This window comes from Hippocampus bargibanti, linkage group LG11, assembly GCF_051943395.1.
Source record: "Hippocampus bargibanti isolate YZ-2025 linkage group LG11, ASM5194339v1, whole genome shotgun sequence".
Lineage (NCBI taxonomy): Eukaryota > Metazoa > Chordata > Actinopteri > Syngnathiformes > Syngnathidae > Hippocampus > Hippocampus bargibanti.
In genome coordinates, this window is record NC_142744.1 from 23,797,023 (window position 1) to 23,823,577 (window position 26,555).

A 26,555-nucleotide genomic window follows, 5' to 3' on the forward strand; every position below is an offset into this window, starting at 1 on the left:
ATACAGTACTCTGTGATTATGTACACAGTTTTCTCTGTATCCTCAGGAAGACCATTTTTTTGCTCACCAAACTTGCTCCTCTCCCCTTTAAACGATCTTCTACAAACTATAAAGTCACTGATTAATAGTGCCGTGTCCACATCCACACTCCAGTTCCATCCCTCTCTCCGCCTCCAACTTGTATAAAAGCAATCTCACTGGTTCAAATCTACCTCAACAACTGTGTCACGAACTGCCACCATGCCTGTGGACTTCAGTGGGAAATGGATACTGGAGAGCAATGAAAAACTTGACGATTATATGAAAGCATTGGGTAAGATATGGTGCGTCATATGCTCACAAGCTTATCCAATTTAATGCTCATTCAGGACAAATACTTTGAGTATCTTCTCTTCTTAGATGTTGACTTTGCAACTCGAAAAATTGCTGCCTGTCTGGCTCAGACTAAAGTGGTTGTCCAAAAGGGAGACGTGTTTAGCTTTCAAACATTGAGCACCTTCAGGAACTATGCGCTTGCCTTCACTGTGGGAGTCGAGTTTAATGAGTGCACTAAGGGACTCGACAACAGAAATGTCAAGGTGAGTGGTCATATCTGGAGATAAGATGAGATCCTAAAATGACCTTTGAGGCCCATATGTTGGACATAATGATGCATCAGTGGTCATCTATCGACAGAATGTCTTATGGTGACACACCCAGGTTTTGCCTCTTTTTGTCAACACTTCCTCAACTTTATTCAAAACAAGGACTTTTCTACCATCATTCATATGCCAGCTTTCTTCTGCAAGTCTTCAATCCCTGTCACATTCTCTGTCTTCAAAACAGGGGACTGTGAGTCAATTGTAGCCCTCAGTTCTTCTTATGATACTTATCCTGCCAGAACAAGGGTTTGTCTGCTGGAGGACCGTCTTGTCTAACTTTTGTCAAAAGCGGCCTCTTTTCAACAATGGCACAAAAACGTTTAAAGGACAGAGTGAGCGAGAGAGAGAGAAATAGTGTGTCATGCGGCCTTTGCTAAAAATAGAAATAGAAACCAAAATAAAATGAAAAATTGCATCGTCCCTTTGAACCCAAAAACATGACAACTCCCTCCCTTACCGTCATGCTGCAGATCCCTGGTGACTGTCTCTCGTTTGCAGGTCACCACAAACTCATTTTCAAACTGCCGCTGATCCAAAACAATCCATTCCAGTCACGTCTGGGGTTGTAATACATGTTCAAAGTGGGCAAAGTTCTGAGTTCTGTTTAACTTTTATTTTAAACAGGCCTTATCCTCATGAAGGTTAATGATCCCAGCTGATAGTGAGAAGCAGGGTACACACTGGAGTGGAAGCCAGCCTCAATTGTGAGGGAAGCCGAGCAGACAACCTAATCAAGAAATTAATGCATTCGGATCATGTTGACTGCAGAGTTTGGTGACCTGGGAAGAAGACAAGCTTGTTTGCATCCAGAAAGGGGAGAAAGCCAATCGCGGCTGGAAGCACTGGATTGAAGGGGAAAACATGTACCTGGTGGGTTTATAACTGATGATGTTCAAGATTTGTTGCCACATCATTGTATATTTCTGTGTCCCAAAAAAATCCTTTCTCCAAACAGGAGTTGACATGTCAAGATGCAGTGTGTCTCCAGGTGTTCAAGAGAAAAGAATAAAAGTTCTTCAACATGCATTTAAACTGTACATTTAGTATTTTTTTGTGTTATAAAGTCGATGTGTGTTTACATTTTCAGATGATAATTACGTATTAATGGGTTGTAAATCCATACTAGCAGATGTTATGCGACTGTAAAACAATGATTTGTGGCATCAGTCACTGCTTAACAATTCACTTAAACAACTAATTATCATCTCATTATTCCAACACTAAAACTATGAACATTATAAAGATGAAAAGGTTTCTTCAGCCGTCATCTGTACTTCTTTGACGTTTCGCTTCCTATCCAAAAGGCTTTGTTAAAAAAATCGCTCTCCCTGCTAACGGAGAAGCCAGAAAAGGTCGCCAAACACACGCTCGCACTTAGGGGACGCCGAAGGTAAAAAGTCTCAAAGAACCGCCTCTTTGAGACGGCGTGGGCCCGACGCGGCGTTCTCGTTGCGCCCATCCCGTGCACCCGACGGCCGACTTGCCACGGCTTTCGCCCTGGCCGGCGTTGGGGGACCCTCGACTCGAGCGCCGACGCCCACCCGCTATTTCCTTTTTTCCCCTTTTTTATTCAGGCAGCGTTTCGCCTTGACATGCGAGCTCAAAGATAAGATACAGTTATGTCCAAGTAGCAGTTATGGCAGATAGCAGTGTCTGAAATAACGTCTATTACGTGCAACTTTTACGTTGGGCGTACTTCCTTAATAAAAAATAAAAAAATCCTTAATACTTTGCAACAATGTTTTTTGGCGATTAGTCGTCTTACTGTGTTTCAAGTTGTGAAAAATGGGGCAGGCAACGTTATGGCCGGGCAGGCAACTTTTCAGAGTTGTCTGCCCTGGTGTCCGCTAACTTTTTGTCATGAGTTTCAGACACTGCAGATAGTGAATAATAATCCATCCATTTTCTGATCCACTAGAAAAACCAGGATGGGGAGAACAAGCTCCACAGGCTAGAGCTGGAATTTGACCTGTTACCTCTGAATTGTGAAGTTGTCGAGAGAACAGGTTATATGATATTTTTTAATTAAAATAAAAGTATAATAATAATAATAATAATAATAATAATTAATAGACAGATTAGAACTTATCATCATTAAAAATTCCATGCTGTTATATGCTTAGTTGGTTGAACATGCGTGAGTGACTACAATACAAAATGGAAGCACAGAAAATCTGTGGTCAATCTGAGGTGAACAGACACAGACGATAAACTGTCATTTTCATGTAGGAGATCTGGCTTTGGACATAATTTTGGACTTGGTAAACTCCTTCACAATAAGAGCTCATTAGCCAGGTTACAAATGTATCAGTTGTCGTGGTTTGCGCGGTGGTGATGGCGAGTGCGGATCCCAAAAAGCTGGCAGGAGGGAGCTGGAGGTTGCGTTTGACAAATTGTTTTAAGATAAAGGTCAGCAGGAACAAAATGTAAAACATAAAAATGATCTGAACAGAACAAAAGTATCAAAAGGAAACCAAGTGTAAAAGTCCGCCAAGGTTAAACAAACACATGCACAGCATACAATGCAGTGACGTGCAGTCAGTGGAGGCAGCTGAGGCAGTGCCTCACCTGTCATCATGGAAAGCTGTCATGGAAGTATCAAATGAAAACATAAATTAAACAGTTAGATGTATTTAGTGATTTGTACTTTAAAGTTGTTGTCCATTTAACTTCACCGTTTTAGGATTTTTTTCAAAATCGCTGAATTTACGTTCAAATACTAAGTAGAGACGGTCGATGACGTCATTGATGACGTCAGTGCCTCACCAGCCATGAACCTCACCGCACGTCACTGATACAATGCATGCGATTGCAGACAAAGCATGCAACAAACAATGAACTGACACCGGATGGTCGTGCCGGGAATCCTTTTAAGTGTCACTGATTAAAACGACCAGCACCTACGAGGCTGCAGGCAGGGCTGACATCGCTACCCGTTGGTCGCCAATCCGAACGTGGCAGTCCGCCACTGATCGGGACGACCAGCACCTGTGCAGGTGCAGGCGGGGCCGACAGCGCCCCCCCCCCCCCCCCCCCGTTGGTCAACCAGATCATGACATCAGTTCATGGAAAGGACAACCCGTTAAAATGTCTATGTTCTGTTGTTTTATGGATTTTGGTGTTTGGAACGTCCAGGGCCGTGGCATTCAAATCAAGAAGACTGTTTTACTAATGCATCACTTCAATTTGCATATACTCTCAACAAATAGCTTGGCAGAAGCCTGCAGAAGTTGGGCGGCGGTCATGAATGTCTACGTCCCCTGCCGGCAGTAAAAGACAATCTTCCTGTGTTCGAGCCTTCATCTCTGGCAAATAATATGGTAGTCGAGTGGTTAGCTCACTGACTTTACAGTGAAGAGGTCGTGAGTTCAAAACCTGCTCTGGCCTGGGAGGCCGGAGCAGGTTTTCCCCGGGCCTGTGTGGGTTTTGTCTGGGTCCTCTGGTTTCCTCCCGCATTCAAAAAATCCCAAAACAGGCTGATTGAACACTTCAAATTGGCCCTAGGTGTGAGTGCGAATGATTATTTGAACCTGTCTGCCCTGCAATTGGCTGGCAACCAATTCCGCTGTCCCCCGCTGATATGATCCTATTTCATCTAGAACAGCTTCATGTAACAAAGATGGTACAGGAAGTGCTTAAGAATGAATGACTCTTTGTGTTGACATGTTATTTGTTATTTCGTGTTTTTTTGTTGTTCTTTGGACTTCAAGACGGCGCCGCGAGAGTGGCTGCCTTTCCAGCAGCTCCTGTATTTTGGTTTTCTACTTTCATTCCTTTCATCACTTTGCTGCTGTGAAATGTAAATTTCTCCACTGACAGACTAATAAAGGCAAATCCATCCATCCATCCATCTGCCGGCTGGGATAAGCTCCAGCACCTCCTGCAACCCTCGTGAAGGTTATCCTGAATGAATAATGATATGCGGCACGATGTTTGACCGGTTAGCACGCCCTATTTACAGTGCAGGGAGACGTGCACGGTTCAATTCTATCTTCGGCCTTTCTGTGTGGCGTTTGCTTGTTCTTGCTGTCCCTGCCTGGATTTTCTGTAGGCACTCTCAAAAACATCTATGACATGTTACTGGAACACTCTCAATTGTCCACGGGTGTGACTGGGAGCGCAAAAAAATGTCCAAAACAGAAACATTTGTTTGGACTCACATAAAGGATCCAGGAAAAAAAGGAATCAGTCATGTTTCGGTTCGCGACCAACGGGTGGCACTGTCGTGCCCCGCTTGCAGCTGCACAAGTGTTGGTCATTTTAATCAGTGGCAATTAAAAGAACTCCCGGTACGACCATTTTGTGTCAAGGGTTATTATTTTGTTTCACCCTGTTAGGTTTGTTTCACCTTATCATGCATATAAGGAAGATTTTGTGAAAGGCAATTGCTGTACTTATATAATTCCAGTGCTGCGATTGGGGGGCAAACAGTTCAGAGTGTACCTCGCCTACTGCCCATACAGCTGAGGAGGTTCATGGATGTGGTCAAGGAGGACATGAAGGTAGCTGGTGTGAGAGAAGAGGATGCACAAAACCGGATTAGATGGAGGACACTGATTCGCCCTCAAGGGAAAAGCCAAAAGAAGAAGATTAGTATTCGTATTGAAAATTTAAAAACTAATATACTATTGTTGCAATATTTTTGAAACTGGGTCCACCATTACCAGACACTACGTAGTGAATTTCATTTGTATTTGAAAATATTTATCAATGTTTGCCTCTATCGCTTTCCGCCACGTCACATCAATCGTCCCTCTACCAACTCACGCGAGAATCGTTTTCCCGGAAGTTCCACGTCAGTGTGCGTTAGCGTTCGCTGAAATCCTAACATTTGGATCTCGACACCCCATTCTCTGATTTGTTTTTCGACGAAACAGCGCTAGAAAATGGTGAGTAAGATTTATCATAGAGTATGTGATTTTAGTTTTTCTGTGATGTTGGACTGACGTTTACACAAACATCAAACAAAGCATTCTAGGGAGCAATTTAGCAGCGGGCTAGTTTTCTAGTGTGCAGAAATCGTCAAATGTCAACCCTTGGCTTTTTAACCGTTTAATGTTTTCGAATGACCTGATATGAATGTTAATACATGGAAGATATACACAAGCCAACCAGTTGTAGGATATTATCAACCTGTGAAATTGATTCGTGGCACGACTATTACTGTCACGAATTGTACGTTAAGGTTGATGCAACTTGATGTGTTGGTCATGTTACCTCTTTACACAGAAATGACATTTGTGTTCCAATTTTTTTCAGCCGCTGAGGCTTGACATTAAGCGGAGGTTGACAGCCAGGTCTGACCGCGTGAAGAGTGTGGACCTTCATCCAACCGAGCCATGGATGCTAGCCAGTCTGTACAACGGCAGTGTCTGTGTGTGGAACCACGAAACACAGGTATGGCAAGGACGAGCAAAATATCCGTTGATGTTCGACTCACACCGTTGATTATACTGAAATGTTAACATTTTCATTATTTTTGTCAGACACTGGTGAAGACGTTTGAGGTGTGTGACCTCCCCGTCAGAGCATCCAAATTTGTGGCCAGGAAGAACTGGGTCATCACAGGAGCAGTGAGTAACTCACTGAAATAATCTTTCACCTTTTAAGGCACCAAGGCCACCCTAACCGCCCCCCGGAAAGTGGCAGAAATAAAAGCAAGCAAAGAGCAACATCAAATGCGGGCTTAACCACAGCTCTACGATACAGTAAAGTCTCGTTATATCGATATTCAAGGGAGTCCGAAAAAATATCGATATAACCGGGACTATCGATATATCCGAACCTGTTTGCATGTAATTTTCTCCGTGCGTGCATAGAAATAGTATCGATATAACCGGGACTATCTATATATCCGATATCGATATAACGAGACTTTACTGTATTTGATTTTGATTTTATCCATGATAATGGGAGAATTAAAAGTGGTTCAAGGGTAACCTACATGGACAATTTTGAGCTTAAAAACGATGAACTAGTTTAATTAGCAGTGTAAAAGTACATAATCATTTGATTTCAAAGTCCCTCCCACTTGAAGTTAACGGTAAAACATAAGAAAGAAGTAATTTATTGATCAGGTAATGTTATAAAAGCACAGACTAAAGTGGTGCTGACTCTAGGTGCCTTATAAAATAGCAGCCTGTTGAGTTATCATGGTGCAGAAACTGTGGAAATACAGTAAAGTCTCGTTATATCGATATCGGATATAACGATAGTCCCGGTTATATCGATACTATTTCTATGCACGCACGGAGAAAATTACATGCAAACAGGGTCGGATATATCGATAGTCCCGGTTATATCGATATTTTTTTGGACTCCCTTGAATATCGATATAACGAGACTTTACTGTATTTGTATTCTATTGAACAGATTATTTTGTTCTTTACAGTGGTTCTTAACCACTGACAGACGTGCAAATATTTGTCCACTCCAGTGCCAGGGGTTTTTCGGCATTTTCACTCAAATTGCAGGACCCACAGAATATTGAGTTTTAGGACTACATAAACATTCAACACAGCGTTAGAAACTTTAGACCAGGGGTTGGGAACCTTCTTGACTAAGAGAGCCGTAAAAGTAAAATATTTAGAAATGTTTTTCAGTGAGAGCCACACACACGCGAGCGCGCGTGCACACACACACACGCACACGCACGCACGGCCACTTTTCAACAAAATGTCAGAATGTATTATTTCAAATAACTTTGTGATAGTACTCACCGTTGAAGGGGTTTCCGTTCCTCGTGTTTGGTAAAAATCCAGGCAAACGATCGGAATGAAAGTCAACTTGCCGGGTCCAGAGGCGAAGTTACTGCAAGCTAGCCTGCACACGGCTCATTAGCTTCCACACTTGCTATCTGCAATATACTTCTTGCAGTAGTATATTCATGCTAACGTTAACATGGGGCTTGTTAAAATATCACTGACATTCGTCTGTTTCCTCGATGTTATTGTTTCATTGCAAATTAGAATCGCGAATCCTCCGGTGCATTCAACCTGACTCTTTTTTTTTTTTACTCGTCAGGCTCATTTAAAGGGCCGTTTACCTCCTTCAACTGACGGCCAGTATCATCCAATCAAAATTGCACTTTCCGCTAACTGCAGCCCGAACAGGAAATGAACAGCGAAAAAGCGAGAATATGTATTTAGTTTTATCGGCGAGCCATATGCAATCATCAAAAGAGCCATATATGGCTAGCGAGCCATAGGTTCACGACCCCTGCCTTAGACTCTCCTCTTTCATCAGAAAAAATGATCATATCTAGCTGATATGGTTCTGGAGATATTGTCTGTATTCAGAACATTTTCTTGGTACTTTGTAGAAGCACTTTTGCCAGCAATTATAGCTTCTATTCAAAAGTCTTGTTGAATAGGTTGCTACAAGTTTGGCACATCTATTTTTGGGCAGTTTTCCGATTCCTCTCTCATCAGGTTGGATGGGGAGCTTTGATGCACAGCCATTTTCAGATCTCTCCAGAGATGTTCAATGGGATTCAATTCTGGCTGCGCCACTCACCGACATTGACATGGTCGTTCTGAAGCCACTCCTTTGACATTTTGGCTGTGTGCTTTGGATCATTGTCGTGTTTAAAGATGAAATGCTGTCCCTGTCTGAGGCCAACAATGTTCTGGAACAGGTTTTTGTCCAGTATGTCTCTGGACATTGCTGCATTCATCTTTCCCCCAATCCTGACTAGTCTCCCAGTTCCTGCTGCTGAAAAACAACCCCACAGCTTGATGCTGCCACGACCATGCTTCACTTTAGGGATGGTGTACTGCAGATGATGAGCGGTGCCTGGTCTCCTCAAAACACGACGCATTTCAGAATCGGAAAACCTTTATTTGTCCCACAATGGGGAAATTTGCAGTCCACAGCAGCAATTTCAAAGGGGATGGGGATTGATGCCAGTGTCTGAAACTCATGACAAAAAGTTGGCGGACACCAGGGCAGACAACTCTATAAAGTTGCCTTCCCCATTTTTCACAAATTGAAACACAATAAGACCACTAATCTAAAAAAACAACAACATTGTTGCGAAGTTTAAAGGGTTTTTTTAATTAAGGGGGTACCTACCATAATTGCTCCCTTGCTTCATTTATGGTAAATATCCCTTGCTGAATATTTTGCTCCAGTTGCCGTTTGGCGTCATGGTGCACAATGCAATGTTTGCGTTGCGTTGTCTGCAAAAGCCACGTGGACTCCTCTTTCCAAGCGCCTTTCAAAACTTTCAAGTACACTTTACAGTCACGGTATAGTCCGAAGCACGAAACAGGCTTCTGATTGGCTGCCGGTACAGAGTATGCAAATTTCCAAACGAACGTTCTTTTGGCAATTTGCATACTGGTCACTGTAAAGTGTACTTGAGCGTTTTGAAAAGCGCTTAGAAAGAGGAGTCCACGTGACTTAGCAATTTGCTTGTAGCTTTTGCTTTATTGACTAAAACGTTTGATTTGAAAAAAAATCTTTTTTTTTTTTTTTTTTTCTTGAAGAAGTTGTCGGCCGAGACGTTTTGAAAATTGTACGCCCGACGTAAAAGTTGTACGCTTCCGGGCAGATGTTATTTCAAACACTGTTTATGGCCAAAAGTTCAATCTTTATCTCATCAGACGAGAGACTTTTGTTTCTCATGGTCTGCGAGTCCTTCGGGTGGCAAACTCTCGTCGGGCTGCCATGTGCCTTTTACTAAGAAGTGTCTTGTGAAGTGAAGTGCCACTCTTCCATACAGGCCTGATTGGTGGATTACTGCACAGATGGTTGTCCTTATGGAAGTTTCTCCTCTCGGCAAAGAGGAACGCGGAAATTCTGACAGAGTGACAATCGGGTTCTTGGTCACCTCTCTGACGAAGGCCCTACTCCCCCGATTGCTCAGTTTAGGCCGGTCGATTGCTGGTGCTTCCAAACTTCTTCCATTTAAGGATGATGCAGGCCACAGTGCTCACTAGGACCTTCAAAGTAGCAGAAATGTTTCTGTCGAATTTTGTGTTGAATTCTGAGGGGGAAAAAAAATGAATATATTCCTTTTTTCAATCGGGCTGTAACATAAGAAAATGCGGGAAAAGTGAAGCGTTCCAAATACTTTCCGGACTGACTCTATATGTCCTTTCTCTCTTGGTAGGATGACATGCAGATCCGTGTGTTCAACTACAACACTTTGGAGCGTGTTCACATGTTTGAGGCTCACTCTGACTATATCCGTTGCATCGCTGTGCACCCCACTCAGCCCTACATCCTCACCAGCAGCGGTAGACTTGTTTTTGTCATTCACACCAAGTGTATTTCTCCAGAATAGCGCTTTTTAAACTTTGTTCCATCTCTGTGAAGATGATATGTTGATCAAGCTGTGGGACTGGGACAAGAAGTGGTCCTGCAGCCAGGTGTTTGAAGGTCACACACACTATGTCATGCAGATCGTCATTAACCCAAAGGACAATAATCAGTTTGCCAGTGCCTCGCTTGACAGGACTATCAAGGTAAGAAGAACTTGTGATTCATCCTCACCAACCACGACATTCGATCTCATCAGTAGACAGGCTGTCTGTTTGAAAATGTTCCGTGTTGTTTCAGGAAAAAAATATGACAGAACTGGAGGGAGTGTTGAAGATCATTTCTTGGTGTCTTTGCGTCGATTCAGGTCTGGCAGCTGGGCTCCTCATCTCCCAACTTCACTTTGGAAGGTCATGAGAAAGGCGTCAATTGCATTGACTATTACAGTGGAGGAGACAAGCCCTACCTGATTTCAGGAGCTGATGACCGCCAGGTCAAAATCTGGGACTACCAGGTGCAATATTTTCTTCTGCTGCCACTGTTCACAGATGAACCATGAATTTAGGAGTGCAATTTGCAAATCAGATCTGGTTTAAATTAGCCCTCTCCACTCCTCTCGGTTACATTTTCTTGTACAGCCTGTGCTTGGTCACCTCTATTCCAGAACAAGACCTGCGTTCAAACTCTGGAGGGACATGCCCAAAATGTGTCATGTGTGAGCTTCCACCCTGAGCTACCAATCATCATCACCGGGTCTGAAGATGGTGAGCTGGAACTTATATCGTTTGTTCTGTTCTCTTAATCTTGCCCGCTCATCTTTTCTGATCCATGTGTGACATGACTTCCACCTGCTCACTGAAGGTACAGTCCGTATCTGGCACTCGAGCACATACCGCCTGGAAAGCACCCTCAACTATGGAATGGAGAGAGTGTGGTGTGTGTGCGGTCTCAGGGGCTCCAACAATGTCGCCTTGGGTTATGATGAAGGAAGTATCATCATCAAAGTGAGTTCATCATTTCTCTGCAGTCAATGTCCTACAAATCCAATTTTCCCAAGTATGGCTAAGTGATGCCATGACCTGTTAATTTAGTTCAAATGTACTCGTATCAAATCCAAATTCCCCATCGAATTGATTAAAATGCCTTTTAAAGCATTCCGGGCCCCGACCTTGCCTTTATAACAGTAAAGATGCCGCTTGTTTGCTTTGCTTCTATGCAGGAACACACTTGTTCTCAATTCCACCCCTTTGCCATTCTTTTTCTCTCTAGGTGGGGCGTGAGGAACCGGCCATGTCAATGGACACCAGTGGCAAAATTATTTGGGCCAAGCACAGTGAAATACAGCAGGCCAATTTGAAGGCAATGGGTGACGCAGAGATCAAAGACGGCGAGCGGCTCCCACTGGCTGTGAAAGACATGGGCAGCTGTGAAATATATCCTCAGACAATCCAGCATAACCCCAATGGGAGGTACGCTACAAGAAATGTCTGCCTCTCAATTGAGTCACCCACCCAGTCTCATTTTAAGCTCTCATTTGTAGGTTTGTTGTGGTGTGCGGCGATGGAGAATACATCATCTACACTGCCATGGCTCTGAGGAACAAGAGCTTTGGCTCAGCACAGGAGTTTGCTTGGGCGCATGACTCTTCTGAGTAAGTCTGTCTCGGTCGGCCTGTTTACTTTACAATGCGCCTCTATCATTTATTTTTTTTTTTTCTGACAGTACGATGTGTTTTTTCAATGCATATGTGATGCTCAATGAGCCTCTACCCGTTTCAACAGATATGCCATCAGAGAAAGCAACAGTATTGTCAAAATTTTCAAAAACTTCAAAGAGAAGAAATCCTTTAAGCCTGACTTTGGAGCTGAAGGTCATTGCAACGTAGCAGCCAAACACAAGTTGAAGTAGAATCAGTTGTAGAAAAAGAAAGTGTTCTTTTTGGGACTTTGCAGGTATCTACGGTGGTTTCTTACTCGGGGTGAGGTCAGTCAACGGTCTGGCGTTTTATGATTGGGAGAACACAGAGCTGATCCGTCGCATTGAGATCCAACCAAAACATGCAAGTCCACCCTCTATGCTCATTTCGCCAATTTGATTTTGCAGGTGTTTAGACATTATTTATTAAGATTGCACAACTCTCCATGTTTTTATGTTTCTCTTGTGTTTATTTTGCTTTGTGTTGACTATTATGTGAAGTGCTTTGATAGAACGATTTCATATGCACATCCTTAAACATCCAATGTTATTTTCCACTCATTTGTATTTGTCTAGTTCGTCTTAAGTTATTTCTCTCTTTCTCTCTCTGTATGTATGTGTGTGTGTGTGCGTGGGTGTGTATGTATGGATATGTGTGTGTGTGTGTGCGAGCGTGTGTGTGTGTGTGTGTGTGTGTGTGTGTGTGTGTGTGTGTGTGTGTGTGTATAGTTTACCTTATAACCTCACGTATTTGTAGTGCGTACCGTTACTCACACATTCTTATTTCAGTCTGATATCCTATTTCACCCTTCTATCTTGTAGCTGATAGGCCCCTTTTGAAATGTCATTCCCGCCCACATCTCGGGTGAGAGGGGAGAGCAGAAGCTTCTCCCTCAATGGCCTTCCTACTTGGAGCTCACAATGTCTCTGCTGTCCAAGATGAAAATAATCTTTGTGTTCATCATTTTGATTCCTGCTGATTTTACTACCATCTGCTAACGCCGTGAAGAGCCATGAAGCAGAGCAAAAGATTCATCATGCTTTGGTACAGCTGGAGGATGTCTTATATTGTATTATTTATCTGTTGTCTGATTTACAAGCAACACAGGCTGTCCTTGATAGTTTAAGTCTTTCCTTAGCATCACTCCATGATGTCTTTTTTTTCCGCTGCGCAGATTTTCTGGTCCGACTCTGGCGAGCTGGTCTGTATCGCTACAGAAGAGTCTTTCTTCATCCTTCGTTACATGGCCGATAAAGTAGCTGCCTCACAAGAGAACAATGAAGGAGTGACAGAGGATGGAATTGAGGATGCATTTGAGGTTTGTGCACCGTTCCGTTTTTTTTCAACCTGTTGATTACAGTATAGTGAACCCTTACTTATTTCTGGTCATACATCCTCAACTCACCGGGAATAGGTGACAATCTGCGGCATCATCATTCAACATTTTTTTTCTGGAGGTCCATGACTCCCACGTGCTGCAAGTGCATTTCAACTTGTTGAAAAACAGTGCAGAGTTTCCCCTCAACACATTGACACCCTTTGAAAAAAACAACTTGTGATCACGGATGTAGCGAAAAGCTGACACACCTAAACAAAAGCGGATGATGCATTGTTGCAAAGGTTGACGACACCATCTGTCCCAAAGTGTTTCAGGTTTTCTACATCATACCAAACATTCATCGGCCCTGTTTGTAAATGTCTCTCGAGTCAGGTCCAGGGAGAAATCCAGGAAATCGTCAAGACGGGCCTCTGGGTTGGTGACTGCTTCATCTACACCAGCTCAGTGAACAGACTTAATTACTTTGTAGGAGGAGAGATCGTCACTATAGCTCACCTGGACAGGTCAGCTAATTATGATTGCATGCATTTCACCATCTCAAGCAACGCGTCTACTTTGGATTCAAGAGAAATGGCTGTTGTATATGAATGAATTCATAAAGGCGCCATCAGCTAAGATGCACCCTCTCTCTGCAGAACCATGTATTTACTGGGTTACATCCCGAAAGATGACCGTCTGTACCTGGGAGACAAGGAGCTCAACATTGTCAGCTACTCTCTCCTAGTCTCGGTTCTGGAGTATCAAACTGCTGTCATGAGGAGGGACTTTGCGATGGCCGACAAGGTGCTTCCCACAATTCCTAAAGAGCAACGAACCAGAGTGGCTCACTTTCTGGAAAAACAGGTCAGGACTCGCTGCTTGATTAACCTGTCATGACCACTGCTGATGATTAGTTATAAGACTCCTTGATGATTTCTTCAGTGTTTATTTTCACCGACAAGCTCTCGCGCTCGCTCCCTATTTGCGCCTTTCTGGCTCCACAGGGTTTCAAGCAGCAGGCATTGGCTGTGTCCACAGACCCAGAGCACAGGTTTGAGCTCGCCCTGCAGCTGGGAGAATTGAAGATTGCCTACCAGTTGGCTGTAGAAGCAGAGGTAACCGGTGCTTTAGCTCTTGAGACTTGTTCGGTGAACACCCCTCCTGACTCCTCATATCTCTCATGGTTATTATGCCATGAATGCATTTCAGCCTCCCTCACAAAAGAAAAAAAATAACCAACAAAAATACTGAATGTGTTTTTCAGTAAGCACGATAGAACTCGAGAATGTTTTTTTATGGAAACGTACACAAATGACATACTCCAATGCAAAGCAAAGAACTGAACTGTTTTTGCCACGTCTTTTGTTGAACTTCCAGTGGATACCATGCTGCGCCTTCTGGTTTGGGTACCTTGGACTGGTCAAAACTTCTTAATAAGCCACAGTTGTCTTGGTCATTCTTAACGGATTGTTGCTCTATTTATGTTCCCAAAACCCGTACCGCAACACCAATGCTTTCAGTTAGCTTAGCAAAAGTAAACTTGTGTGGGTCTGTTACTGCAGTGGACCCCTTATCATGTGAACAAATACAGTGAGACCTCAACTTACGAACTTAATTGGTTCCCAGACAGAGTGTGTAAGGTGAAAAGTGTGTATCTCAAAAAAACATTTTCCCATAGGAAACCATTAAAATGGGAATAATCCGTTCCCGGGTTTCCATAAAATATACTTTTCAACTCAATAAGCCTTAAAACTACACACAACATACCTTATTCTATGTATAATAAATGTGCTATTGTATTGTAATGAAAGAAATACACTGCATTGTATCATAAAGTCACTTTATTAACATTTGTGATGGTCATTGATGGCTTGACGGAATGGCGTTGGAGGTCGAAGGTCAAAGGGAATTGCTATTTGGAAAGAGAGGCGCATTACATGACGAATGTAATTAGAAGAAATAAGCTGCTGTAAAATAAAGTTGTATTGACCTTTTTGATGGTCGTTGATGGCTTATGAAAGGAGAGTCACTTTCCATAAGGACTGTTGGTAACTTCACCTCTGGTGCTGTTCGGTCGTGTGCTTCCGCCGAAGATCACTCCGCCAGCCGTGGTGGGTGTGTATTATGAAAATAGTGCTTATTGTAAGGTTTAATTTTCATAAATTTGACGTTTGTAAGACAAAATGTTGGTAAGTTGAGGTGTTTGTAAGTTGAGGTCTCACTGTACATGGTTCATGAAGAAGTTAAAATAAAATATAATTCTCTTTGTTTGTTTGTGCGTTACAGTGAATTTCAAAGGAGTGGTAATAGCTTTTAACACCTTTTTGAAATCGTGTTTCACTATCTACCTGAATTCTTGTTGTGAATCGAGCCGAGTTCACTGGTGGCGCAATACTACGCTCGTCGCTCACATTTTTATTTCTCAATCTTGTGAAATATCAAAGCAAATAAAGGGCTGGTTGAGCACAAAATTTGGGGGGAGGGTCACCATATTTGGATCTCAAGACCCAATTGGAAAGGGCTTATCTTTGTTGATTCTATACATTTGTACTCTGACAAGTCCCCAAGACATCCCATGAAATATGTCAGAACCTGAGGCTTTGTCCCGGTGCCCATTGTTGGCAAACATTCTGACTTGATTGACACATCTTTCTTTTCTTCTCATAGTCGGAGCAGAAGTGGAAGCAGTTGGCAGAGTTGGCTATTAGTAAGTGTCAGTTTGGCCTGGCCCAGGAGTGTCTTCATCATGCACAGGATTACGGCGGCCTACTCCTCCTCGCCACCGCCTCGGGTAACGCGCCGATGGTGGGCAAGCTGGCCGAGGGTGCCGAAAGAGACGGCAAGAACAACGTGGCTTTCATGACCTACTTCCTGCAGGGGAAGTAAGTACGGCATGTGTCATGCGCAAGCTCACCGGGGTCAATGTCATTCTGCCGTCATTTCCTCACAGACTGGATCAGTGTTTGGAGCTTTTGATCCGAACCAAACGCCTACCTGAAGCTGCATTCTTGGCTCGCACATACCTGCCCAGCCAGGTCTCCCGGGTGGTCAAACTGTGGAGGGAAAATTTGTCCAAGGTTAACCAGAAGGTGAGCTCAATGACTTCCTGTTTAGTTGAAGGACAACTGACACCATTTGTTTTGGTTTTGTTTCCTAACTGACATCAGAAAAAATGTTTTATCGCATCAAAATAGCCAAAACGCGCAGGCTGATGTTTTTTAGTCAAATGCAAAACAGCAATCAAAATGACTTCAGGTGTCCCAAAACTGCCACAAAATGAGCTCAAAACTGGAGAGATTCAGAAAGTCCCGCCCCCAGTTCGTGACATCTCGTTGGGATACTCAAAACAATGGCTTCAGAGAGTTCAGATTGGGAGAAGATGCTTTCTTGTTACTCATCCAGTTATTTAGAATGTAATCGCGGGGTCAAGAAAAGCATTGGTGTTGGATTCAAAGAAAAGACTGACTGTCTGAATCATACTGGAATGTCCGGTGCTTGTGTTGTGCATGTCACGCTGAGTGGCATTACAATACATAGCAGCTTTGACCGTCATCCAAGCGTCCTTTGGGATACACCAAAGAGCTGGCTCCCTGTTCTGAAGAATGTCATCATCTTTGGCTTGGAAGAGCCAGTGTCTGAAATAGCGTCTGCCTGGACGCCCGGGGCGTGCAACTTTTCCGTCGGGCATACAACTTGCTAAAGGTCTCCGCCCGGGTTTTCTTCAAGAAAAAATTGACACAAATCAAACGTTTGCTTTATTCAATCAAGCAAACGTTAGAACAAAGATTTTGAAATCAGAATTAATTGTTCCGATTTTTAATATTTTCGTTTTGGAAATTTCGGAATTTCAGTTCGTTTGGCAATTTGCGTACTCGGCACGGCAGCCAATCAGAAAGAAGCCTGCTTCGTGCTTCCGTCTATCCCGAGCTTTGTAAGGTTGTGCATTAGCATATCATTTTCCAAAGTAGATGCACAGAACCTCAGCCCCAGAAGAAAGATTCAAAAGAAGCTCACAAAATGTATCACGCTACAAAACGTAAACGTACATCATCCCGTGACTAAGTGTCCTTGAGAGTTTTGAAAGGCACGTAGAAATTGAACGCACATTAAAAGCACGGTGGACAGAGGAATTGCCGTGGCTTGTAGCAGACGAGGCAACGCAAACATTGCATTGTGCAACATGACGAAGATTGGATGGACAAACGACGGACTGGAGCAAAATCATCAGCAAGGGGATATTTACCATAAATAAAGCAAGGGAGCATTTGTGCTAGGTAGATCCTTAAGTTAAAAAAAACCTTTATACTTTGCAACAATGGTTTTTTTTGTGATTAGTTATCTTCTTGTGTTTCATGTTGTGAAAAATGCGGCAGAGTTTTCTGCCCTGGTGTCTGGTAACTTTTGCTCACGCGTTTCAGACACTGGAAGAGCTCTATTTTACTTATATACGTTGAACAAAATAATTTACGAGCTGGATGATCAGCCTCGAGAAGAGTTATCCATCGCTAACTCCAGTTAGCTCCTGGTCCGTTGGAAATGGCTGTTTGTCCGCTGGGAATTTGTGTCAACTTACACCTTCTTTATGCGTGTTACCGCAGTTGGCGGCCACACAAGGATTCACCATTGTGTTATTTATGTCGTTTTCCTTCTAATTTGGCGACCAACACAGTGTTTCCAGACGAAAAAAAGTACCCAAAATGCATTGTGTGTCGCTTTCTCGGTCAGGGGCGTTCCTTCCGTGATGTCATGTCAGGCATCGTCATCAAGTTGAAAACAAGACTTCCTGAATATTTAGCGTGGGTCTTAAAAGGTAAAATCTAGCTACATGCGGTGGAATCTTTGTCAAATGCGCTCAGTCAAAGTCATTTGAAGTGATTTGACAAATTATGGACGCAACTTGTTCGCAGGTGTCGGTTGTCCTTGAAAACAATATCGGTCGCGCAGTTTTGACCTGACGTTGAATTTCAATGCAAAAGACTTGTATATCTGGGACCATTCTTTAATTTAATCTTTGTGATGTAGGCTGCTGAATCCTTAGCAGATCCTACAGAATATGAAAACCTGTTTCCTGGTCTTAAAGAAGCATTTGCAGCTGAGGATTACCTCAGAGAAAATTGTTCAGGTTCCACCCGGCGTGCCACAGATTACCCCCTGGTCACTGTGAGTTGAACACAACAATCTCATAAAAGTGCATCTTGAAGTCACTAATTTTAACGTGTTTGTTTCTTTTCGCCAACTCGTATGTTTACCTTCAGCTTAATGAAGACAGGAATGTTTTAGAGGAGGCTCAAGGATACAAGCCCAAAGAGATGTTCGGAGATTCTGGTCTTGAGGTTTGTGGGCGTTATTCCACTGCTCAAGGACCCCTTTCATATGACAGATTCAATTGCAATGTCATTTCTTCCTCTGCAGACGGAGGAATGTGCAAAGTCTCCTTTGGTGTCAGCACCTGCAATTGCAGTAGAGTCTGTCGTCATGCCTTTAGAGCCTGAACCTGTTCATCCACAGACTCGAGAAGAAACCCCAAACTTCTCCCAGTCAGAAAAAGATAAGGTCTCTCTCTCTCTCTCTCTACTCTCACTACCTGATTTATTTTATTCTCTTTGGTGATTGATGGGGAATCATTTGGTTCTGTTGCTGAATTGTTCAAACAATCTGTGTTTCCACAGGTTCTGGAAGAGCTAGAAATTGACCTTGACAATTTGGAGGTAGATGACATTGACACCAGTGATGTTAACCTGGATGATGACTTTCTTGAGGACTAGAGATTTGCCACCAATCCTGCTGTCGACCACCTCTGATCTCATTTAAACACAGAGACCAAACAGCCATGCTCCCTTTTTGTACTTGTCCACCTGCAGATTTGGTAATAAATGAACATGATCTCATTCTGTCCTCAGTTAGGGGTCTCCAAAGTCGGTCCTCGGGGGCCGCCGTTCTGCCTGTTTTCCCTGGAGCAACGCGCCTGATTCAAATCATCAGGACCATTTTGATGCTGCTTCAGAGCTGGCCGACGAGCTGATGATTTGAATCAGATGCGTTGCTCCTGGGAGAGCTGGAAAACAGGCAGGACAGCGGCCCTCGAGGACCGACTTTGGACACCCCTGCTCAGAGGAATCACTGAAATCATGTCTGCCGGTATTTCAGACTTCATTTTGTACACCATTTATTGACTGCTTGAAATCAGTTCATTTTATGACATTGACCAAATCTGTTCTCTTTATTTTTCGCTTTCCCTAGGATGACAATTATTGTGCACTCAGACCAATAAACTGCGGTTGCTATCCATATTCACCTTTCAGTCAACTTCAAATAGTCACTCGATGCATTTGTAGCATATACGGCATGTTAATTTCAGTTACAAAACTGTTGGTGTGGGACTGCTTCATAATGGATGATGTATATACGGGCAGTCCTCAAATCCACAACAAAGAGAAATCCAAGCTTTAGTGGCAGCAGCAACATTAGCTCTCTTAATTCAGGTGTGTCAAACGTATTTTGTTGTCGCGGGCCATTTTGGAGTTAGGGCTTCTCTCAAAGAGCCGATTAATCTGCACATTATTTATTATCCATGACAAGTTGACATTTTGGAATGGATTTCAGCAAGAATCGAGATAGTTGACACATACGATTTACTCCCATGGGCCACATAAAATAATGTGAGGTGGCCATCGTTTTGACACCTGTGTCTTAAATCTATTCTGAGGTTGCATGTGAAGTCACTCCTTTTGCTACGGTGTTTGTGCTGAGTGTCAAATTTGAAATCATTTTGAAGGTTGGGATGTTGAAATATTTGATCCACTTCAGATCAGATATTTCAGTCCTACCCACTCCCTGAATGAATCTCTTAAGTTTTGGGCTGGCCAAATCTTTTGGAACCAAGATTGACTCTTAGATAAACTAACTTCCCGTGATTGGCCCACACACATAGAGTGAAGAAAATAAGTATTTGAACACCCTGCTATTTTGGTATTTCTGCCACTTAGAAGTCATGGAGGGGTCTGAAATTTTCATCGTAGGTGCATGTCCACTGTGAGAGATAAACTAAAAAGACAAATCCAGAAATACTGCCTGAGAGCTGTGGCCCGAAACACGCGTCGCGCTACCGTTTTCCCCCCTTTTTCTTGTCTGGTCTTCCATCTTTTTTCTTTTTTTCGGTGTCGTAAATATTTACTTGAAGAAACAGTGTCGATCCTTCAACGTCTATATCAACCAATTTTTTTTCTCAACAAATTTTTCTTCATCGAGGTAGACTGGCATATCAACCATGTTGATATGCCAGTCTACCTCTGTTTTTCAACGGACAGTTAGGACGGCGGAAAAAATCATTGGCACCGCCCTACCCATTCTCGAGGACTTGCACACTGCAAGAATCCAAACTAGGGCGCGGAAAATCCTACTGGACCCTCCGCACCCTGCCCACCACCTTTTCCAGCTACTCCCCTCAGGCAGGCGCTCCCGATCCATGCGCACCAAATCCAGCAGACATTTAAACAGCTTCTTCCCCCAAGCCATTAACTCTTTCAACAGTAGCCAAAATTGAACTGTATAGTGCCACTTAGCAGTTTTTTTTTTGACGACGATACTAGTGCAGCGTGTTCTACCGGAAAGAAATTCCTTGTGTGTTCTACATACTTGGCAATAAAGATGATTCTGATTCTGATGTTGGTGCCTAGACTTCACTGTAATGTACATGAAATCGCAATCTGGTTCCGGGGTGTTTTTTCGGAATAAAATATTTAGGTGCCAGCGCCGAATGAAATTTTCATTAATACGATCGAAGCAGAGCGAATTATTAGCGTTCAATTTTCGCGACGTCCCCCTTCTCTCACTCTTTTTTTTTTATTGCTTCTATGAATTTGGTCTAGTTCTTAAACGCATAAGGCGGACTCTATAACTGGGTTCGTTCAGTAGGACGGCAATTCAAATTTACATTTGTGGTTTCTCCTTCAACCCCCGATCGGGTGAGGAGAACTTGCATATTGCATCTACAAAAGTCTGCTGTTTGAATCCCACTGTATATTATATGGATTATGACACGTTATCGCAATTCCAATCACACTCAGATGCGCTCACGGCCGAAAACAGCCGGTGCGCGACAGACACAGTCAACTCGCAAGCTTTACTCACAGATCCGCATGCCCACACATTGACTCACACAGGCACACACACGGACACACAGACACAAGGATGATCAGTCCTTGTGTACCCAAAAACTAAGCTCAGTTCAGCACTCTCACTACCACATAAAGTAGCTTAATTTTTCCGAGCCAACCGGCTCCTTTTTCCTAAAATCAGTATCCGACTGACCTTCCGTACGTTTTTTTTCATGGCGCACTGGCCCTTTAAAACGTTCTCATTTTCCTAAAATCAGTAACCGACTGACCTTCCGTACATTTTTTTTCATGGCGCACTGGCCCTTTAAAACGTTCTCATTTTCCTAAAATCAGTATCCGACTGACCTTCCATACATTTTTTTTTTTTATGGCGCACTGGCCCTTTAAAACGTTCTCATTTTCCTAAAATCAGTATCCGACTGACCTTCCGTACATTTTTGTCATGGCACACTGGCCTTTAGAACGTTCTCATTTTCCTAAAATCAGTATCCGACTGACCTTCCGTACGTTTTTTTTTCCATGCCGCACTGGCCCTTTTGAATGTTCTCTATCTTCCAAGCTTGGCATTCTTCCTGCTGTACTGTCGTTTATCTTCCAAGACCCAAACAAAAGGACTTGTACTATCTTTTATTCTTCCAGCATTATCTTCCAAGACGCAAACAAAAGGGCTTGTACTATCCAAATTCTTCCAAGACCCAAACAAATAGGCTTGTTCTGACCTCAATTTTTGGAGACGATCCTTTCGGTCCCGAGCCCACCCAGGTTCGTTGGGATGGCGTTTGCGTCTCACCCGGCGAGCAGGCCTGGCTTCTGGCCCCAAGAAAAGGAGGTCCTGTCGAAATCTTGATGGCTTCGCCGGTGCAGTGGTTTTTGACAGTCGCCGTAGACCGCTCACCGCAGGAGACGCGTTACCATCCCGGACGAGCCCCCAAAATGTCAGAGCTATGACAGTCAGACACCGTGGACAGAGACTCGGAACCAGAAAGATTGTCCCCACTGCCGGCAGGAGACGCAGTCATCAAATGACATAAGTCTGAATTCTGCGCCCCTTGCAATGTCATTTCTTCCTCTGCAGACGGAGGAATGTGCAAAGTCTCCTTTGGTGTCAGCACCTGCAATTGCAGTAGAGTCTGTCGTCATGCCTTTAGAGCCTGAACCTGTTCATCCACAGACTCGAGAAGAAACCCCAAACTTCTCCCAGTCAGAAAAAGATAAGGTCTCTCTCTCTCTCTCTCTACTCTCACTACCTGATTTATTTTATTCTCTTTGGTGATTGATGGGGAATCATTTGGTTCTGTTGCTGAATTGTTCAAACAATCTGTGTTTCCACAGGTTCTGGAAGAGCTAGAAATTGACCTTGACAATTTGGAGGTAGATGACATTGACACCAGTGATGTTAACCTGGATGATGACTTTCTTGAGGACTAGAGATTTGCCACCAATCCTGCTGTCGACCACCTCTGATCTCATTTAAACACAGAGACCAAACAGCCATGCTCCCTTTTTGTACTTGTCCACCTGCAGATTTGGTAATAAATGAACATGATCTCATTCTGTCCTCAGTTAGGGGTCTCCAAAGTCGGTCCTCGGGGGCCGCCGTTCTGCCTGTTTTCCCTGGAGCAACGCGCCTGATTCAAATCATCAGGACCATTTTGATGCTGCTTCAGAGCTGGCCGACGAGCTGATGATTTGAATCAGATGCGTTGCTCCTGGGAGAGCTGGAAAACAGGCAGGACAGCGGCCCTCGAGGACCGACTTTGGACACCCCTGCTCAGAGGAATCACTGAAATCATGTCTGCCGGTATTTCAGACTTCATTTTGTACACCATTTATTGACTGCTTGAAATCAGTTCATTTTATGACATTGACCAAATCTGTTCTCTTTATTTTTCGCTTTCCCTAGGATGACAATTATTGTGCACTCAGACCAATAAACTGCGGTTGCTATCCATATTCACCTTTCAGTCAACTTCAAATAGTCACTCGATGCATTTGTAGCATATACGGCATGTTAATTTCAGTTACAAAACTGTTGGTGTGGGACTGCTTCATAATGGATGATGTATATACGGGCAGTCCTCAAATCCACAACAAAGAGAAATCCAAGCTTTAGTGGCAGCAGCAACATTAGCTCTCTTAATTCAGGTGTGTCAAACGTATTTTGTTGTCGCGGGCCATTTTGGAGTTAGGGCTTCTCTCAAAGAGCCGATTAATCTGCACATTATTTATTATCCATGACAAGTTGACATTTTGGAATGGATTTCAGCAAGAATCGAGATAGTTGACACATACGATTTACTCCCATGGGCCACATAAAGAGCAGGCCTGGCTTCTGGCCCCAAGAAAAGGAGGTCCTGTCGAAATCTTGATGGCTTCGCCGGTGCAGTGGTTTTTGACAGTCGCCGTAGACCGCTCACCGCAGGAGACGCGTTACCATCCCGGACGAGCCCCCAAAATGTCAGAGCTATGACAGTCAGACACCGTGGACAGAGACTCGGAACCAGAAAGATTGTCCCCACTGCCGGCAGGAGACGCAGTCATCAAATGACATAAGTCTGAATTCTGCGCCCCTCTGCCACGCTTTTTATTGAGAGTATATGTAAATTAAAGTGATACATTAGTAAAACATAGTTTTCTTGATTATAATGCCACACCTCTGGACACTCCGAGGACCAACAGCTGCAAGCAGTAAAACATAGACATTTTAATTGGTTGTCTTTTCCATGAACTGATAAGTTTGTAATCTGGCGCTTGTGCAGGATGTTTAAGCCGTAAATAACTTTCTAGATGGAGCCGACAATTCACCTTACCGTGTCTGTTTCACTCAGATTTACTGTGGCCGTCTGCGCTTTGACTGTGGGCTTATTGTTTAGTTGGTCAGCAAAGCACGGCACTTTTAAACATGATAAATTCTTATTCTCCATCATCACTACACTAAAAGTGAACTACATTAATTTAAAATTCAAATTGGATACTGGAGCCAATGTGGATGTCATGTCAGAGACTGGTTTCATGAAGATCAGACCAAGACCAAAAAAACAAAGAACAAACATGAAAGTTACAGCTTATGCGGGTGCAGTCTTACCAATGAAAGGAAAAAGCACTGTGAATGTGACACATAAAGGCCAATTACATAAGCTATTCAACAGTTCCCATCAGTTCCTAGGGATGTGCAGGGTATACTAGGATTTTCGGCATGTTAGAGACTACACCGAGTGAAGAGAGTTTTTGTCTGGACAGACAAAAAGAGACAATAAATGATCAACTGATGGAGCAGTACAAAGACTTGTTTCAAGGGTTAGGCTGCCTACCAGGAGGACACACAATCAGAGTAGACAAAAGTGTGCCACCAGTCATACATCCAAGCAGGAAAGTCCCATTTGCTCTGCAGAAGCAGCTAAAATCAGAATTGGACAACATGAAGAGCAGGCATGTAATAAAGAAAATTGATGAGCCGACTGACTGGGTGAGTTCCCTCGTTGTCGTAAACAAAAAGAATGGAAAACTACTACTAAATATGCCTGGATCCAAGATATCCAAACAGAGCCATCAAGCGAGAGCACTTCAAGCTTCCTACTCGTGAAGAGATTATGGCACAATTTTCAAAGGCAAAGTATTTCAGCAAGCTGGATGAGTCTTCAGGATTTTGGCAAATGAAGCTAGATGAGCCAAGTTCAAAACTATGTACTTTCAACACCCCATTTGGAAGATACAGATTCCTAAGACTACCTTTTGGCATTGCTTTAGCTCCTGAAGTTTATCACGAAACAAAAAAACATGATAAGTACTTGGAAGGAGTTGATAGCTGAATTGATGACATCATCATTTGGGGTGAAACCAGAGCTCAACATGACAAGAGACAAAGTTGTGCTAGCAGCAACAAGTAAAGCAAACCTGAAGCTGAATAAAGAGAAATGTCAGCTAGGTGCAACAGAACTGACATTTGTGGGAGATATCCTAATCAGTGAAGGTATCAGACCAGACCCACGAAAAGTGTCTGCCATAAAAAACATGCCAAGGACACAATAAAAAAAAGAGGCGCAACGCTTTAATGGGATGATCACATTCCTGAGAAAATTCATCGCCAGAATGTCGGAAAGATGGCTCCACTGAGATAAGTAACTCAGAAGAACATAGAATGGCAATTGAATCATGAGCATGAAAAGGGATGGACTGAACTAAGGAAGCTGCTCACAGAGGAACCGGTACTGAAATTCTATGATGCAGAAAAACCAATCAAAATATCGGATGCATCACAGAGTGGGCTCAGTGCAGTATTTCTACAAAAACACGAGGATTGGCAACCCGTAACATATAAATCAGTCCTCTCGTACTGTCCGGCAGGGGCCCAAGTCCTTCTGATGGAGGCTCAGCCCGAGGATGGTGTCAGGCCGGTAGCGATCCCCGGCGCGGGTTGTTTGGGAAAGCAGCCCAAAGCGGGTGGTACACTCCATCCAAGGCAAAAGCTCACTATCTTTTCACTCCCATATAAATAACATAACTCGGTCTGCATATTTCCACCTCTGTAATATCAATCGTCTCCGTCCCTCTCTCACCCCTTACACCACTGCTATCCTCATCCACAGTCTCGTCACCTCCCGTATTGATTATTGTAACTCACTTCTCTTCTGTGTCAATCAGAAATTTCTCCATACACACCAACTGGTCCAAAATTCTTCAGCCCGGGTCATCACTAAAACCCCCTCCTTTCACCACAGCACTGTTTTCGGAAGAAACTCCCAACTACCAGCCATAACAAGGACAGAACAGAGACTGTTTGAACAGAGACTCCTGAAGGACCTCACAAAGCTGAGAGTCCATCCATTGTAACACCTCTAATTCCAAGACATGCTATCCAAAAATCTACAAACAAAGAGAAACCACCGGAGAGACTGATTGAAACAATGTAACGAGTTTTTCTAAGTGTTCATGTGGGGAACAGATGATGTGAATGATTCAGTTCTTCTTCTTCTTTCCTTTCGGCTTTTCCCCTCAGGGGTCGCCACAGCGAATCAATGTCCTCCATCTATCCCGGTTTTGTGCATCCTGTTCTCTCACACCAGCTACCTCCATGTCCTCTTTGACCACATCCATAAACCTCCTCTTCGGTCTTCCTCTCGGTCTCCTGCCTGGCAGTTCAAGGCTCAGCATCCTTCTCTCGATATAGTCACTCTCTCTCCTCTGGACATGTCCAAACCATCTCAGTCTGGCCTCTGACTTTCTCTCCAAAGCCTCTAATACGAGTTGTCCCTCTAATGTACTCATTCCTGATCCTATCCAACCTGGTCACTCCCAAACAAAACCTCAACATCTTCAGGTCTGCTACCTCCAGCTCTGCTTCCTGTATTTTCTTCAGTGGCACTGTCTCTAGTCCAAACATCATGGCTGGTCTGACCACGGTTTTATACACTTTTCCTGTCATCCTAGCTGAAACCCTTCTATCACACATCACACCTGACAATTTTCTCCAGCCGCTCCAGCCTGCCTGGACACGCTTCTTCATCTCTTTTCCACAGTTG

General features: G+C 43.5%; 2 protein-coding genes across 3 annotated transcripts in view; both read left to right on the forward strand.

Annotated features, from left to right (window-relative positions):
* The window catches only part of rbp2b (retinol binding protein 2b, cellular), a 1,788-nt gene extending 115 nt beyond the window's left edge, over positions 1 to 1,673 (forward strand). The window contains exons 1-4 of the mRNA XM_089009131.1: positions 1 to 313; positions 400 to 578; positions 1,410 to 1,511; positions 1,597 to 1,673. The exon at positions 1 to 313 is cut by the window's left edge and continues 115 nt beyond it. Coding sequence (XP_088865257.1) covers positions 241 to 313; positions 400 to 578; positions 1,410 to 1,511; positions 1,597 to 1,650 — 408 coding nt within the window. The 5' untranslated portion in view covers positions 1 to 240 and the 3' untranslated portion in view covers positions 1,651 to 1,673. The remainder of the gene's footprint in view (positions 314 to 399; positions 579 to 1,409; positions 1,512 to 1,596) is intronic.
* Positions 1,674 to 5,394: 3,721 nt separating this feature from the next.
* Positions 5,395 to 22,987, forward strand: copb2 (coat protein complex I subunit beta 2). Of its 2 annotated transcripts, XM_089007991.1 has the most exons (23): positions 5,395 to 5,530; positions 5,901 to 6,038; positions 6,128 to 6,214; positions 9,757 to 9,883; positions 9,963 to 10,111; positions 10,273 to 10,419; positions 10,570 to 10,669; positions 10,767 to 10,909; positions 11,175 to 11,374; positions 11,446 to 11,556; positions 11,687 to 11,775; positions 11,858 to 11,964; positions 12,776 to 12,919; positions 13,313 to 13,443; positions 13,576 to 13,783; positions 13,924 to 14,034; positions 15,587 to 15,801; positions 15,870 to 16,008; positions 17,942 to 18,079; positions 18,175 to 18,252; positions 18,332 to 18,472; positions 22,112 to 22,252; positions 22,369 to 22,987. In XM_089007991.1, the coding sequence occupies exons 1-23, from the start codon at positions 5,528 to 5,530 to the stop codon at positions 22,462 to 22,464; spliced, it is 2,943 nt and encodes a 980-aa protein (XP_088864117.1). In that variant the 5' UTR covers positions 5,395 to 5,527; the 3' UTR covers positions 22,465 to 22,987. The 2 variants fall into 2 exon arrangements, with proteins under 2 accessions (XP_088864117.1, XP_088864116.1); XM_089007990.1 differs by lacking the exons at positions 22,112 to 22,252; positions 22,369 to 22,987 and adding an exon at positions 18,589 to 20,582.
* Positions 22,988 to 26,555: the final 3,568 nt, after the last annotated feature.